Here is a 17500-nt window from a genome sequence, read left to right on the forward strand (position 1 = left end):
ACACACACACACACACACAAAACACATCCCGTGAGAGTAACACCCTTGCTACTGCGGCTGGTCCCCCTCTGTGTAGTGTGGTGTGCTGTGCTGTGACGTGTGCCTGTCCCAGAAACCCGATGTGGAGGAATGAGCAACATGCATTTTTAATGCCCGTCCAGCCAGCCGTCCCCAGTCTCTCACTCTCCTGCTCATGCTCTCTCTCTCTCTCTCTCTCATGCTCTCTCTCTCTCTCTCACTCTCCTGCTCTCTCTCTCTCTCTCCTGCTCTCTCTCTCTCACTCTCCTGCTCTCTCTCTCTCCCTCTCATGCTCTCTCTCTCTCCCTCTCATGCTCTCTCTCTCACTCTCCTGCTCTCTCTCTCTCTCTCTCTCTCTCACTCTCCTGCTCTCTCTCTCTCTCTGTCGCTCTCTCACTCTCCTGCTCATGCTCTCTCTCTCTCTCTCTCTCTCTCAATCACCTGCTCTCTCTCTCTTTCTCTCTCTCCCTCTCCTGCTCTCTCTCTCTCTCTCTCTCTCTCTCTCTCTCTCTCTCTCTCTCTCTCCTGCTCTCTCTCTCTCTCTCTCTCTCCACAGATGTAGCTGTAGATGTCGTAGGGCTGCAGGTCCTTGCTGGGTTACATCTGATATCGGCCCCTCTGAAACCCAGGAGGACAAGATTCCCTCATCAATGAGGCATGAGGCTCTGCTTGTGAGGCTCTGCTTCTGCTTGTGAGGTGGACGTGTTTCTTTTTAGCATACCCTACATTAGGGGTCGCCCGATACAGGTTTTTTAATGGCCGATTTTTTTTTCCCCATCACCCTTGGCCAATAACCGATTTCCGATACCTGATATTTGGGGCCGATATGGGTTAAAAAATGACAAATATTCCATGTCTCAAGTTAAAAAAAATAAACATTCCTTTAACATTATCAAATTGAGGTAGAACTTGTAACATTTAAACACCCACTCTAACAATCAAGTTATGTCTAACAATCAAGTAATACAAAAATAAAGTGTCTTGGTGCTTTAAAAAAAAAACAGAATTACATAAAATAATAAATATTGCGTATCGGCCAAAACCACTCGCGTATTGGCCGATACGATACACTTAAAATATGCAAATATCGGACCGATATCCTTACCCTACATCAGGGGTGGGTAACCTAGGTCTCGAAGGCCATTTGCGGCCCTTGAGGCCGTTTTATCCAGCCACCGATATAATTTTAATGCAGCTTCACATGAAATATGGCATATTTTGTAAAGGAACCTTAGAAAATACATTTGCGTCATTGTCAATGTCTTATCTATATGTTAGTTAAAAAAAAAAAAAAAAAAAAAAAGTGGGACATGAAAAAGCACCTTGGAGAATGAATCCCACAGTTATATTGCTAAAGCAAGAATGCAGAAGGGCTGAAAGACAGTGGCGTAAATCCAAACTTGAAGTCCACTATCAAATCTATAAACACACACTCTCGAAATACAACCAAGAAGTTTCTAAAGCTAGACAATATTTTTTCTCTGACATAATTAACAGAAATATTAATAATGCACGCGTCCTGTTTGGCACTGTGGAAAAGCTAGCAAGGCCCCCAAATCAAATGCCCTATGAGTTCCTCTCAGTCAGCAAATGCAATGAGTTTGCATCCTTTTTCAAAGGAAAGACTGAAAAAATACGTACCAACATACTCACACATGTGCAACCGGCCCAAGATTCGGACCAACTTGCTACGGTGAAGTTAAATCATAACCTCATGAGAAATTTTCATTTAGCTGATGTGGACATTCTTAATAGAACAGTACAAAGTCTTAGCTCCTCTACATCTGACTTAGATATTCTACCAACAGCCTTCTTCAAATCCGTCTTACATCTAATATCACCAGATGTACTTCAGATCATCAACACCTCACTACAAACAGGCATATTCCCAGGCTGTCTGAAAGAAGCCGTTGTGAAACCCTTATTGAAAAAGAACAACCTGGACCCACTGGTACTTAACAACTATAGGCCCATATCCAATCTACCACTCATGGGTAAAATAATAGAGAAAATAGTTTTTAACCAATTAACTGCCTTTCTAATGTCTAACAGCTGCCTTGATAAGTTTCAATCAGGTTTCCGTGCCTACCACAGCACCGAAACAGCTCTTATTAAAGTTATGAATGACATAAGATTGAATTCTGATGCTGGCAAATCATCCGTCCTGGTGCTATTAGATTTAAGCGCAGCTTTCGACACAGTTGATCATGCCATATTACTACATAGACTGGAACACTGGGTGGGCTTTACAGGCATAGTAATCAACTGGTTAAAATCGTACTTAGAACAAAGAAGTTTTTTTGTCACCATTGGAGGACATACCTCATCACCAATGTCCCTGAATTGTGGTGTCCCCCAGGGCTCCATTCTGGGACCACTACTGTTCAATCTGTATATGCTGCCACTGGGACACATTATCGAGAATAACTCCATAAATTACCATAGCTATGCGGATGATACCCAGCTCTACTTATCTATGTCCCCCAATGACTACACCCCCCTTGAATCACTCTATCATTGCATTGACCAAATTAACAAATGGATGTCTCACAATTTCCTCCAGCTGAACACAGATAAAACTGAAGTAATTATATTTGGGAAAAGAGAGGAGAGACAAAAGATTGCTACTATCCTTGAAACGAAGGGACTGAAAGCAAGGGAAACAGTTAAAAATCTTGGGGTCCTCTTTGACAGTGACCTAAACTTCAACAGTCACATGAAAGCTATTACTAAGTCTGCATTTTATCACATAAAAAACGTCTCTAAATTTAGGGGCCTTATGTCTAAACATGACCTGGAGAAGCTAATACATGCCTTCATTTCTAGTAAGGTTGATTACTGTAACAGTCTTTTTATTGGCCTCCCCAAAAAGACCATTAAACAGCTTCAACTTGTACAAAATGCAGCAGCAAGGGTTCTAACAAAAACAAGGAAGTTCGACCACATTACTCCAATTTTAAGATCGCTGCATTGGCTCCCAGTAAGCTACAGAATTGATTTTAAGGCAATGCTACTTGTGTTTAAATCATTAAATGGAATGGGACCCACATATATACTGGATATGTTTCAGCTGTATGCACCAACCAGGTCACTAAGGTCTACAGAGAAGAATTTGCTGGTGATTCCAAAAGTCAAAACAAAGTGTGGAGAGGCAGCCTTTAGCTTCTATGCTTCAAAGCTTTGGAACCAGCTTCCAGATAACGTAAAAAATGCACCGACTATTGATACCTTTAAATCTAGACTCAAAACAAAGCTGTTTTCAGATGCTTTTAACTAGCTCGCATTTTATATCATTTTTTATCTCTATGTTTATTTCTTACCATATGTTTTTATCTGAATGTTTTAAACACATTTCTTAAAAATGTATTGTTCTTTTTATGTTTTTCTATTTACCATATGTTTTTAATGTTGGTGTTGTAAATGTTCTTTTGACTTTTTTCTTTTTCTTTTTTTATGTGAAGCACATTGAGTTGCACCTGAGTATGAAATGCGCAATAGAAATAAATTTGACTTGACTTGACATTGGAGGCTGGTCAAGCGAAATTTCAATCTAATGTGTAAAACCTATTACATAGATTTTTTGACAATAACGTTCACTTTGACTTTAACTTTGGCTTCACTACATGCCATGGTAAATTGTGTTGCGTTTAGTCCAATATAACCTTAGCTTAACACTATAGTGGTCCTACACTGTGAATGTTGAATCATCACTGCATAACTTACTGTGTACAGAATATGGGCCACACACACAGATGCTCACTTTGCCTTAATTTAGGACCAGGTCAAAGACACCACAATGTAACTTGGTGCCAGACCATCAAATAGTCCACCCATTTCTGGTGTGCTGTCATTATGAGATTGTGGATTTAAAATATATTATTCTGTGTAGGTTTTTTTTCTAAAGCTATTGGTAGGAAGGGAAGTTTTAAGTGTCATGCTATAGAAATGCCCAGTCTACCCCCCCCCCCCCTTTTCCCTTTTCATTTGGTCTTATCCCGTGTCTCATTTAACTTACTTATTCTTATGTGTAAGTGTTTTCTTTGTTTTGTTTTGTTTTTGGGGAATGCATTTATTTTATTTAGTTTATATTGTGTAATCATTCACACACTATACCACTTTTACTGACCTTTGTACTCTCAAAACGTCTCAATAAAATGAAAACTGTTGATCACAAAAAAAATAAATGCCTAGTCTACATAGGTGACTCATTATGGATATGAGAAAGCGCAAAAGTATAAAATACAGTGTGCAGACTTTTATGGATCACATCCCTTTCTGTCCAGCAGCTTATGTGGACAGTCTGGGGCTCTTTCTCAAGTCAAGTCAAATTTATTTTTATAGCGCATTTCATACACAGGTGCAACTCAATGTGCTTCACAAAAAAACAAATGCAAAAGGAAAGTGGTTGGATACTCCGCCAAAAGAGTTCACCAAAGAGTATCCAATCACTGGGCGCTTCACGTCCTGGCAAGGCTAGAACACTGGGCATTGAGAAAGGGCCTATATTGCAATTGAATGCAGCTCCTTCACCTGTGCACAGCAACGGCATGACAGCTTCCTCTAGTGGTGCAATGCTAATGCAACAGCATACCAGGACAGACGCTGTAGGCATTAGCCAGGCCGTGCCCTCCTAGTGACACAACACCCTTAGCGTTGCTCCTAGTCAGGTCAAGAGCAATGAAAGTACCTTCTGAGCTCCCGAAAAATCGGGAACTCCTCCCACTTAACCATTAGCATATACCAAGGGAGGCGAGTCAACCATGCTGTTTGAGAAATGTTAATTGTTATGCTCTTGGTCAGACCAAGTCTCGAAGAGATTTGAAAGTCGATGATAATCAGGCTAGTAGGCATAGGCAAGCAAGGCTCTCTCGCCAAGGACGCCAAATGTCTTAACCAATAGCGCCAGACAGTCCCACATAACTGAAACGTCAAGTAAAATAACGCATTTACAGTACATTGATATTGATTATTCGTCTACAGTCAGTATATAGGTGCTATATCAGCTCTGCTCCAAAAGATGTAGGCCAACTATGTTCACAATTATCGATCGATAAGGCTATCAACTAATGATTAATGAATTAATCGCTAATTTGCCTCCCTAAGGCCAACTATGTTCACAGACACCCAAGGTGCCAAACTGACAGGAATCGGCCCTAGAGCCTACACCAGGGGTGGGGAACCTATGTCTCGACGGCCCCAGGGGCCATTTTATCCAGCCCCTGATATAATTTTAATGTTATGCAACTTCACATGAGATATGACATATTTTTAAAGGACTCTTAGAAAGTCCATTTGCACTACAATTAAATTACATTCAGGGCTTCTAGAGAAGGTGGGGTCGGTTTTAAATGTGGCTGCTTTCAATATAGGTCTAAAATGCAGGGGGAAATCCTGGTTTGTATTCATAGTATGGCCTTCGGAGGAGTTTTACGGTCCTTGGTGTAATTTGAAGTGGCCCCTCGAATGAAAAAGGTTCCCCACCCCTGGCCTACACAGTAAAGTATGGGTGTCATAAACACATACTATAAATCCTGATTGACTATTCACAACATTGTGGACAGTAAAATAACTCTGAACAATGGTGCCAAAATTCTGCATACAAATTCCACAAGTGGTCAGTGTTTTAACGCTAAAGCTCTCACAATATGTAGTAGAATTAACTCTGAAAGTGTTCCATTGACCAACGAGTAACTTTATTTTTTGTTCAGACCAAATGATATCTTACGGTAAGTAACTCTTTAAGAATTATATTAACACTTTAAGAGTTATATTAACACTGGCTTTTTACTTTCTAAATAACATTCCAAACGTTTTATAGGTGGCAATTACTGCTGTCACATCCATTAACCTGGGGCAAACATTGACCCTGTACAACTTACTACAGCATCATTAACATGACAGTGATCAGTTAAATGAACCCATCGTTTCCCAAGCCAGTTACTGTACTTTGCCCCAATTTTGTGTAAGTAATCAGCTTCCTTTTATTTAGAACAAAATATAAATATAAATGTACGTAAATATAAAGTATTAATATGTGCCCACAATTTGCTCTTTTATCAGGGGAAAGCACTAGCATAACAAACATCATTGCCATCATTACTTTCATTGTCCAGACTGACATATATTCTCTTTCTCTCTCCCCCTCACGCTCTCTCTTTCTCTCCATACAAGCACACTTTTTGGTACATAATGGCACGGTTACATTATGTGACAGGTATATTAACTCCCCCACTCTCTCTCTCTCTCTCTCTCTCTCTCTCTCTCTCTCTCTCTCTCTCTCTCTCTCGCTCTCTCTCTCTCTCTCCATATTTGCCCACTTTTTGGTACATCTATGGCACGGTTACATTATGTGACACTGTGACAGGTATATTTAACTCCAATGTTACAAATGATCCACACCCATTCTCTCTCTCTCTCTCTCTCTCTCTCTCTCTCTCTCTCTCTCTCTCTCTCTCTCTCTCTCTCTCTCTTCATACAAGCACATTTCTGTTAAATCTATGCCAGGGTTACATTATGTGACACTGTGACAGGTATATAACTCCAATGTTACAAATGATCCACACCCATGGCCAGGTACAATGAGGAAGGGATAGACCCTGGCTGAATGCGGCAAGTTCAACACATTTATTATGATTATTTCCTCACCTGCCAGCTGCCACGAGGGTATTCCATATAATAAGGCTATTAGTGGTCCTGTGTGTTTCTCGCTCTCTCTCTCTCTCTCGTGTGTGTGTGTGTGTGTGTGTGTGTGTGTGTGTGTGTGTGTGTGTGTGTGTGTGTGTGTGTGTGTGTGTGTGTGTGTGTGTGTGTGTGTGTGTGTGTGTGTGTGAGAATGCGTGCGTGCGGACGTGCATGCAGTATAGTGTAGTGTAGTGCAGTGTAGTGCAGTGTAGTGTAGTTTGTGCTTTCGTGTGTGTGCTCATGCAATTTTCTGATTGTAAGCAGATAACAAAGTGATGAATGCCTCTATCTACTCCCTACAGGTTGTAATAGATAAAGACAGATCTGTCAGAGCCAGCTATTCAGCTGTCTATGGTTTCTCCATGTGTCATGGAATTGCATGGGAAACCAATTCTATTAATAAATATATTATTAAAAATATAGTGCTAATACACATTAATAATAGCCTAATCTTTGTATCATATTTCTAATATACTGTATATACTTTTTATGTCTGTCCATCAAGACAGCTAACAAATACATGTGTTGGCAGTTTGCCATCACTACCAAAAAAGGCCTACCTAATGATCGAGGAGCACATTCTGTCTTGTGATGATGTCTTGTGGTAGGCCACGAAATAAGAGCATTATTGTAATGAAATTGCTCACCATGTTTAACTCCAAATTAATAATTCACCTTAACAGAAGTTTTGGTCATTGTTTTAGAAACAGCTTCTTTTTCTGACAAGGTCCCAGAGAGAAACACAGCTTGAAATACATTATTCACAATCTCAGTTGCAATCACAGTTACTCAATCAGCAATGTGACCCCTCTGCTCTCATTATAGTTCTCCCCTACACTATCGCAAGAGTAAAGAGAGGGACCCGCCGGGTTCGTTTGTTCAACCACAGGGTTCAGCCATGTTTCCATGACTGTACAGTTAACAGGGTTAATGATTAAAACACTCTTGCGGCACAGGGTCGCCCGGAGCACGAGTGCTATTGTCATCTCCAACTCTCAGAAGTCAGCGCCTGGGATTCCTGAGAGCACTATATAGGGGAAAACGCCCAACAAAAGCAGCTGAGTGAATCACAGCTGTTCGCCCCAAATCCTGATGTTGACAATGAACTGCCTTGTGTGTCAGTTGCATATCTTCACACTCCACTAACTTGCACCCATACATGCAAATGCCTTGTAGGCTATTTGAACCTATCTGGGCAATTATGCATGCAATAATTTTGGTTATGGTAAAATATTTGACTGTTTTGCCTGAGGCTCATCTTTTAAATGTGTGAATTAAAATGAAACACCAGGGCCTTATATGACTCAGTAGGCCTATCTCTTGGGCATAGCTTTTCACTGTTGAAAATATTGTAAACAGAAAATATCACAATGTTTGCATCAGTATTTGTCTCTTGATCTGCAGCTGTTATGTCTACTTTTTTGTTTCAGATTTATCCACGGCTGCGTAGGCCTATGGCTGTGAGAGGTGAGCAACATAGTTCAAAGGTCATGCAGCATAGTCAACTAGTCACAGGCTGTAACCATTATCATGCAACCACGCCTAAAAAACGACCTTCACTCTTTGTCGTGAATTTGAAATAAATGTAACATTTTGGAGATACAATGGCAACGCGACACATTTGCCTTCATTTTTTCAGGAATACCTTAACGAAAAGAGCGACTTCTGGCGTGTCAGGATCAGTGGCTGGTGGGGTCTCCTCGACTACATTGTTTTCCACTGGTTTGAGGCTGTAGTCAACGATTTCCTCGGGTTCCGGAGACGAATCCGGTCTCGTGTAGGCCATGAGCAGGCCATCATCCGCGTTGTCCTCGTGAAGTGGCGGGTCGTCGCACGGGTCAGCGTTGTGCTCGGAAGACGCTGAAGAAGATGAAGATGACCTCCTGGAAAGACTTGCGTCTCCGTTGACTGCCATTGGAACAGCTTCTTCATCTGCAACCAGTGCTGCGGCCACCGGCTGGGCCTCTTCTGCCTTCTCCGCTTCATCCTCACTGGAAGAGCTGCTGCCCGCCTGTGCCTTGTCAGCTGGATGCTCCTCGTAGATGGGCTCTTGTGTGTTGATATACTCGGGCGAAGCCGCCGGCTCTGTGTTCATATACTGAGGTGAAGCGGCGGGCTCTGGTTCTGGTGATGAGTGAATGGCAACCTCCGTGTAAATCGCGTCTTTGGGGTCTGCCGGATCCTCATAAATTGCCTGGTTATTAACATACTGAGGTTCCGGTATGGGGTCCGGTTTTTCGTAGGCATTTTCCTGACCAACCTCCTCGTAGAGATTTTCTCCACTTTTATCCATTTCGGTGCAAGGCTATTTAAAGTGTCCGCGTGTCCTTCTCCAAGTCCCAGTGTCAACGCCTGACGCCTTCTCTAGTGCTCTCTCGTGCACCTGTTGCCGCAGGAGATGAGCGCATGGGCAGGTTCCAGTGATAACATATTAACTGGACTTTGCCCTGTGGGCTAGTCCTTAGGAGTGAGGAACAAACATTCACTTTGACGACATATGAAAAGATGACATTGAGATTAAAGAAAGACAAACAACATTGTCTGGAGAACTCAAAGTCTGAGATGGAGTAAAATGTGCCTAAAATGTTACTCATCTATCCTTTGGACATTTCCGTGTGTGTGTGTGTGTGTGTGTGTGTGTGTGTGTGTGTGTGTGTGTGTGTGTGTGTGTGTGTGTGTGTGTGTGTGTGTGTGTGTGTGTGTGTGTGTGTTTGTTTGAGAGAGGGGTGGGGGGGGTGTCGAGCATTATGCACTTAATCTCTGCTGCACTTTAAGTGGGATGGGGGGTGGTGGTGGTGGTCAAGCACTGGTGTCACTTTTTACCTCTTTACTTGAAAACCTCCTGCTAAGTATTGTACCCCAAACACAATTTCGTTGCCTTTTGACAATGACAATAAATTATTGAATCTTGAATCTTGAGTAGGCTATAGCTCTAGACAAACACTGAATCTTCTCAGTAGGCTACAGTGAATGAAACGTCCAAGTAGGCAACATGTAACTCCCAAGCAGGCTAATCAAATTATGCACTGACCCCCCCCCCCCCACACACACACACACACAAGAACACAAATACACACACACCTATTTCCATTTAGGCCTGTGTTTGTTCTTCTTGGAATGCTCAACACAGAAAAGTATTAAAGGATAATGTGAAGCATGCGTATGCAGTTTATCCATGTTATCAGGTAGGCCTTAAACCACAAAACATGTAAGTCACACAAAAAGACCACAAAAAAGTGCTGTAAGACAGACAGCATCCTCAGACAGTGTCAACTTACAAACTGCCCACTTAGTCTAACAGCAACATCTAATCGCAACAACTCACTAAGAACATTACCAAGTAAATCATTTGCTGCTTTGCTGTTGTGTAATCAGCATTGTAAATTACACTCCAAGGGTAAGACTTTAGCACATAAACGATCTTTACAACTCCCACACCTCCACAAGTGCAACTAGGAGCGTATCAGAAGCCTGTGTGTGTGTGTGTGTGTGTGTGTGTGTGTGTGTGTGTGTGTGTGTGTGTGTGTGTGTGTGCGTGTGCGTGTGCGTGTGTGTGAGTGAGAGAGAGAGAAGGAGAGGGAGAGGGAGAGAGAGAGGATGTGTGGGATAATTGTGTGTTTCGGTGTGACGTGTGCATAATGAAAATCTATTCAGAGCTTTCGTATGTATTCCTATAGGTGCCAGTAAGGGGGATGCAGTGGTGTATTTGTATCCCCACTTTTGGGCTTCCTAAATGAGGCTTTCTCAACTTTTACTGAAGACAAATGAGTGGAGTGCAGCAGCGGTAACATTGTTAATATTTTTTTTTTTAAATGAGAAAAAAAAATGCACCACCGCTTTTAAAATCGTTCCGGCGCCCTTGACGGTAGGCCCTACATAGGTAGGCTAGATAGCATCATTTCTGAGAGACCTGAATCCACCATCATTACAAAGCTGCCAGGATTTGCAGTAGCTCGCTGGAACCATGGATTTGTTTTAGCAAAACATAGACAAACATAGACTACTGTATCTATTTTGTCGCGTGTGAAATGTGTTAAAGACAGTGCGTGTATTTTGTTTACAGGGACGGACAAGAACAGACTTTCAGTCTTCTTCATGACACTGCCAGCAGGCATGCAGCAGGTAAACAACCTACAGGGACATAGCAATACCGTAATATACCACTAGATAGAGCCATCCACTAGAAAGTAGCAGATACAGCTCTGGAAAGTAGATGCTGCACAATCCCTTCCTACATTTTCTGTGGTAGATGAGTCTAAGTATGCGAGAGCATATCAGATGGCAAGAGTCAGGTAAGAGTCTTATTGCCCTGAACAGAAGTGAATTGTCATAGACTACAATATTAATATTAAAGGGACAGTTTGGTCAATTTCAACATGCAGTTGTAATGCTCACACTACCCTGGACTTGTCAGTGCCTGAAATTTTTTTTTCTTCTTCTTCAGCCGTTTCCGAGATCCTGGTCCTTGTAATGGGGGCAGCTCTTTGTTTACATTTCAAAAAAACATTTTTATTTATTCCCAAACACATCCAAAAGGTTATAAAACATCAGCAGACAACTAGCAAACAGCAATACCTTTTGGGAAAATATTTGGAGTTGGCCTATGTTTCATTTTTTAAAAATGTAAACAAACGCTGCCCCCATTAGAATTGCTCATATCTCGGAAAGGGCTGGGACGAAAAATGTGGCATCACCAGGTACTGACAAGTCAAGGGTAGCGTGAGCAATACAACTGCATGTTGAAATTGACCAAACTGTCCCTTTAATAGCTTTGATGTTGTTCATGCCTATTATTGTTATTATTATTATTAGGCCTACTGTGTTAGGCCTGTAATTAGTTTAACACAATTGGATATTATATAGACCCAATACTATATTTGACTGTAATAATAGTAAGTAAGTAGTCTAAACTTGTAGAAAGAAAACTTGCATGATCTAATACAGATAGGGCCTATGTTAAATGCATTGTTTTTTTTAAATTATTTCTGTAGGCTACTGCCTACACACAACAAAAGCTCAACCGGGAAATTAAGGAAACAGCCATGACAATGTGGGCGCGAGCTTTCCTGTGTCGGTGGATTCGGCAGACATATGGATGGGGTTTGATCTGAAGGAGAGTGTGGGAGAGGAGGAGTGGTTGTTTGAGGAGCTGTTCTGTTCTGGCCCATACAATGACAGCTTTGTAGAAGTGGGTGAGGTCAGGCTTGACATGTGATTGAACTCTACACATTAGCCGACACTCCCTCCCAAGTCTTCTTCACATAGGAAGTTGAAGGTGTGTGTTTGAGTCTGTGACAGCTCTCTCCCTTTGCCTGTTCATAATTAGGCCCTATTCGCAGGGGGGGGGGGGGGGGGGGGGGGGGGGGGGGGGGGGGGATCAATTAACACCAACCAACCAGCCAAACGCTGGTGAAATTTTAAGAGCTGGTAGAAAAGACCAACTTAGGTGCTGTTTCCACGTAGCTGGAAATTTTTATATGTAGGCTATATGTGGATTTTTCCCCTCCTGGTTGCATTGGTTTTGCATTGGTTTTGGCCTTCCGTTTCCACATAGCAGATCTCTAAAATCCAGGTATAAAAAGCAGGAGTAAAAAATATCCTATTTAGGGGTCTGAAACACATTTGTTACAATGGAGGATTTATTTTTATGCACATGATGCATTTACACCTGAACAGGAGAAAAACAACACCCTGCTAAAAAATTATCCTGCTACGTGGAAACACCTTACAAGCCACTTTGACCTGAGTGTGTGGTTAGTAACAAAAAATGACTGGCCCAGATTTTAGGCCTAACCTAATAGTCTACACAGGAGGTGATAGGGACAGGAACAGTGGGTCCGTCAGTCTGATCATTTTTTTAAAACCCTACCACGTGTTATAGTAGCCTAGTTGTTACAGAGTATCAAAGAAGATCCTATCACGTGTTGTAGTTGTTACATAGTATCAAGGAACATAACACTTGCTCTTTGATAGTTTTTAGAAATGTACAACAGGAACCTATTGCATTGCACACTTATCCATTGGGGTGACAAGGAGTTTATCTTCATGACGGCCTTCAACACAGCTACGTAAGTTAGTTGGCCTACAACAGGTATTGATAGATTTTTTTTTCTACCCAGTAATCACCCTAGCAACAACAAACAGCGCTTCTCTTGCTACAGCGCCAATGAGCTTAAAGCCGTTTCTGTCCTCACTTCCTCTCTAGCTGTTGGGTTTGGCTTGGCACTCTTCTGCAAGTGAGCAGCCATCTTGGATCTAGCTATCTAGCAAAGCTGTGTCTACTGTCGCGATGAGAGGATTTTAATCTAGTTTTGGGCCTAATATGCAGACATAAACCGGGAGGAACGTTTCTGTTGGAGCTTCGTGGCTTGGAACATTTGCAGGAAGTTAGACAGCAAAACTTGACAGAAGATTCTGAGACCGGTTTACGCGAACTTCCCCCTCCCCTCCCCTTTTCCTTGTCTGAACGCTGTGTGCAGTTTACGGGGGTCTACTAAGTGTTTTGTCTGGAGTTACCAACATTAACATCAAGAAGATTTTTTTCTTTTAACAGAGAATACTTCTCAATAGAAGACTGTTATGCCATTTGATCGCTCAACTTTTTTTCAGGAGTTGTCAAGTCTCCGCTTGTTCTACGTGTGGAGTATATAGCACACCCAGCTACTGTAATGCGGTTCTTGAATTTATTTCCTTAATCTGGATTCGGGTTACTTTCCGACCTGTGTTATCCTTGGATTTGATTGTCTTGCCTCTGATGTCGATCGAATCCATGGTCTTCATCAACAACTGGAGGGTCGCTTTCCAACCATTCAAGTAAGGTGCTGCAAAACCAAACCGTGACTCGCAACCAACCACTTCGGATATTCTGACTGTAAAATGTCAACAAGAACACCACTACCTACGGTCAATGAACGTGACACTGAAAATGTAAGTATGCGGAGTGAGTGTGTATGTCGTGCGCTCTCATGGTGATCTATCTACCTTACCTTTCCCAGTTTGTCCTCCGGCTCATGTTTTCTTGTGTGCTTTTAAGCTAGGTTACCTGGAGAAAAGAATGACATTTGTGCACTAACGTACACTCTTATCGCTGAACTATGGCCAGTTTGAGTAAGCTGACAACTCTTCGTATATAGTTTAATTTAATTGCATTTCAAACAAGTGCTCCAGTTAGCGGATACCATTCCACTTTGCTCTGGGTATCATCAGGTATTGTGACTAGTGGTGGTGATGACGCATATCGGAAGTTGTGTGTTTGTATTGATTTCATGAGCAGTGCATTTTGACTTGCGTAGGGAAAGATGCGCCCCTTTACCTAAAGATAGGCCTAGTTTAACTGTGCACAGTAAACACGCATGCCGATGGGCAACTGATAAAGCAATGCCTTGGTGTCCAAAACATGAAGGTTGATGCAGTGAGTGGACTTTTTCTGAAGTTGTTTTGGACAGCTGTGAGTGTTTTGGTACCATGTCGGTGACTAAAGTGCCGACAAGTCTAATGTTTATCCTGACTGCTTTTAAGATGACCCATCTAATACCACCTTGATGTAGCTGCTAGTCCTCCTAATTAATGTAGGTCACGCGAAGCTTAACAGTGTCGTGTGCTTGACAAATGCAAAAGTGATGTGGTAGCCTCTCGTGACCAACCTCGCATCCCCTTAACACGTTCCATAATGTCTCGTGTGGGGCTGGTCAAAACATATATTTCCTGCTCCAAGTTTTCTCATTTAGCTCTATTTGGGCGCAGGAAATCAGTGGGTATTCTCCCTACAGTAATAGATTCCCAGATTCACGCTCCCATCTCATTACACTCCCATTTCATCTCGCTCCCACTAGCCAGACTAACGGTACCACCGCCATATTACGGAGCCAGTTATCTTGTTGATGTTAGTTTTTTGTTTCTAACCCTAACCTTAACCCTAACCCTAAACCTAACCCTAACCTTAACCCTAACCCTAAACCTAACCCTAACCCTAAACCTAAACCTAACCCTAAATTGCTTGTATGTGGCAGTATAATACGTGAAATATAATCGGGTGGGGACCGCAAGTCCGGGAGTGATAGAAACACCGGGGACCGCACGTCCGGGAGCGAACTCCGTTGGGAGTCTCAGTCTGTATGCCCAGTAATACTACTTGTACGTATGTGTTCACATCCACTTATGCGCGCTCCTATACCAAAGGTATTACCCTCCCCAACTGCGCACATGTGTGCAAGCTTACCTGCTGGCGATTGCGCAGTTTCACCCAGGGCATGCGTGTGCAATGATCATTATTAATAGCGTCATTGAGGGTGCCCAGAAGCAACCTAGATTCTCAGGGCTGCACCGTGAGCAATAAGGATAGAGAGGCAGCCAACGTGCGAGCTCAGGACATTTCTCCCTCGTAGTTAGTTAGTTTAAGCCGAAAGGCAGGTGCCCAAAATGGTTTTACGCTTCCCTGCACATCACTGATAACCGGCGGATCAATGAGTGGCAGTCAACACAAATACGGGCGAGCGGTGTGTTTCAATGCCATTCAGATTGCCAATGCAAGGATGAAGGGCTCCCACTCAGTAAAGAGGCATCGCATAACTATTGTAAGTTGATATTTTGTTGTTGTTTTTTGGTTGTTTTTTTCTGTCCTGCCTTAGGAGGTGGCTAGAAGATGATCATTGACTGTCACCTACAAATAGTTTTCAGCTTTCCCCCTTTTTTGTGGCGTAGTTCTTTTTTGTGTGCAAATGTTATGTGACAAGTTATTTGTCTGCAGAAGTGCGGTTGTAATGGGCATCTGGATATGTAACCTTATTGCACATAGTAGGAAGATGCTGCACCTTTTATTTGTGTGCGGCTGCACAGATTCCTCTTTTGGAAATGGGGTCTCCCGCCTTCTGCGCCCTTGTTTTTGCTGAGAACATGGATAGCCCTAAAGAAAGTTGTAATATTTCTAGCAACAAATGCACCCTTTTGGACAGGAAACTGTGCAATATCTAGACGAAAGCCTCTTCCTGTATGGCTTATTCCAGACTGAGCAATGTTGTACTCCTAAAACCACAAAAGAAATGAGGGCAGTCACGCACTCTAGTTCTAGCGCTCTCTCTCTTTCTTCGGAGAATAAATTGCTATGCTTTTTTCCCTTTTGCTCAAGGCAACCCAGAAAAAAATTGCACCTCATATCTTAATTTGGGTCACTTTCATGGACAAGCTTAATTTATACATAATTTGCACCATATGCAAATTACACTGATGATGAGGCCCTCAAAGTTTGTCATGCATGATGTGCGCTGTCCTCCTCTTTACATCCATCAGATGGGCCAAAGCCGAATCTAGGAATGTCAGTTTCAAGTCAACCAACACCTCCGAAAACAAAACAAAACAAAACAAAACAAAAAAATCATCCAAGTGATTTGGCTCGAGGTTGTGAGTGGCATCTGTTCTTTTTCTGCCTGTCATACAATTTAATTCAAGCGTGAGCGTAGTGTCTCAGGGTGTGTTGATTTACGCTTATTAGTAGTTAATTACACTCATTTCAGTCTTAAATAACAAGAGTAATTGGCACACGGCTCTCTTCATGCCCTGGCAACATCCAAAACCTTCAGCTGTCTGTCTGTCTGTCTGTCTGTCTGTCTATCTATGTGTCTGTATGTGTGTCTGTCTGTTTGTCTGTCTGTCTCTCTGTTTGTCTGTCTCTCTCTCTGTCTGTCTGTCTCTCTGTTTGAGGAATGCAAGCCTCGCTCCCATATGGCGCTTATCTCTCACAAGGCAGGGTCTGGAAGGAAGGTCAGGCACTGAATGTTCTAGAAAAGTCTGTGTGTGATTCTCTTTGGAAAGTCGCTTTGGTTATAAAGCGTCTGCCTAATGTAATGTAATGTGAAGAAACTGGTAGCGTAGCGCCCCTTCCACCCACCACTGCCACCAGACCTATGACCTGTCTCCTCAGCCAGCGTCAGACAGACAGGGTGACCTGGGAAGACACTCGCAGGCGGCGTAGACACTCTAGCTGACACTTGCATTGTGGGTGTGGTAGCTTTTGTGATGCACACCGGATTCTCATGCACATGTACATCTACTTGTACGAGGCTACGGCCAGCGATGTGGGACAAAGCACAAAGGTATGACAAGAAGCGAATGTCAACATAACCAGAGATTACACAATCTTTGATATGGTCACCAAATGTTTTGGGACTGTCATTTATGTTATGCCTACACTTTGGAATCAGATCAGAGTCTTGTTGTTACACAGTATATTTGATTTACCTCAACGGTACCCTCTACTCAACTTTAATCGGTCTACCCTACAAGCAGAGGGCACATGAGAATCCGGTGCGTATCACAAAAAGCTACCACAGGACATGCACAAACCAAGGCCTGCTGCCTGCCCTGGTTAAATTCTCACCCCTCCCTCCCCACACCTTGAGGCTGCAAATTCCTTCATGCTTTCACTTTTTCCCCTCCCTCCAAGTCCACGTTCATTATGAACATTTGTGCTACCTGTTGTTCACATCCTCCTCCTTCATTTTCATGAATATTTGCATGAAGGCAACATCTGCAACTGAGTTATGCATGTCTTGTCTAGTCAGTCTACTGAAGTAGTGGCGGTACATTTTTTATATTTGGACTTTTTGACTGTACTGAAGTATTGCATCTCCCTCTCTTTGTGTCTGCATGTCTCTGCCTCTCTGACTGTCTGTGTGTCTATCTGTCTGTCTGTCTGTCTGTCTGTCTGTCTGTCTGTCTGTCTGTCTGTCTGTCTGTCTGTCTGTCTGTCTGTCTGGCTATCTGTCTGTCTGTCTGTCTGTCTGTCTGTCTGTCTGTCTGTCTGTCT

The 17500-nt window shown here is 42.6% G+C and overlaps 2 protein-coding genes across 4 annotated transcripts in view; one reads left to right on the forward strand and one right to left on the reverse strand.

Annotated features, from left to right (window-relative positions):
- The window catches only part of LOC134469430 (chloride intracellular channel protein 5-like), a 37370-nt gene extending 28281 nt beyond the window's left edge, over positions 1–9089 (reverse strand). The window contains exon 1 of the mRNA XM_063223688.1: positions 8345–9089. Coding sequence (XP_063079758.1) covers positions 8345–8992 — 648 coding nt within the window. The 5' untranslated portion in view covers positions 8993–9089. The remainder of the gene's footprint in view (positions 1–8344) is intronic.
- Positions 9090–12910: 3821 nt separating this feature from the next.
- mark3b (MAP/microtubule affinity-regulating kinase 3b) overlaps positions 12911–17500 on the forward strand; it is a 131407-nt gene continuing 126817 nt past the window's right edge. For all 3 annotated transcript variants that reach the window (XM_063223690.1, XM_063223691.1, XM_063223692.1), the window contains exon 1: positions 12911–13626. In XM_063223690.1, coding sequence (XP_063079760.1) covers positions 13576–13626 — 51 coding nt within the window. In that variant the 5' untranslated portion in view covers positions 12911–13575. The remainder of the gene's footprint in view (positions 13627–17500) is intronic.

Source organism: Engraulis encrasicolus, chromosome 18 (genome assembly GCF_034702125.1).
Source record: "Engraulis encrasicolus isolate BLACKSEA-1 chromosome 18, IST_EnEncr_1.0, whole genome shotgun sequence".
NCBI lineage: Eukaryota > Metazoa > Chordata > Actinopteri > Clupeiformes > Engraulidae > Engraulis > Engraulis encrasicolus.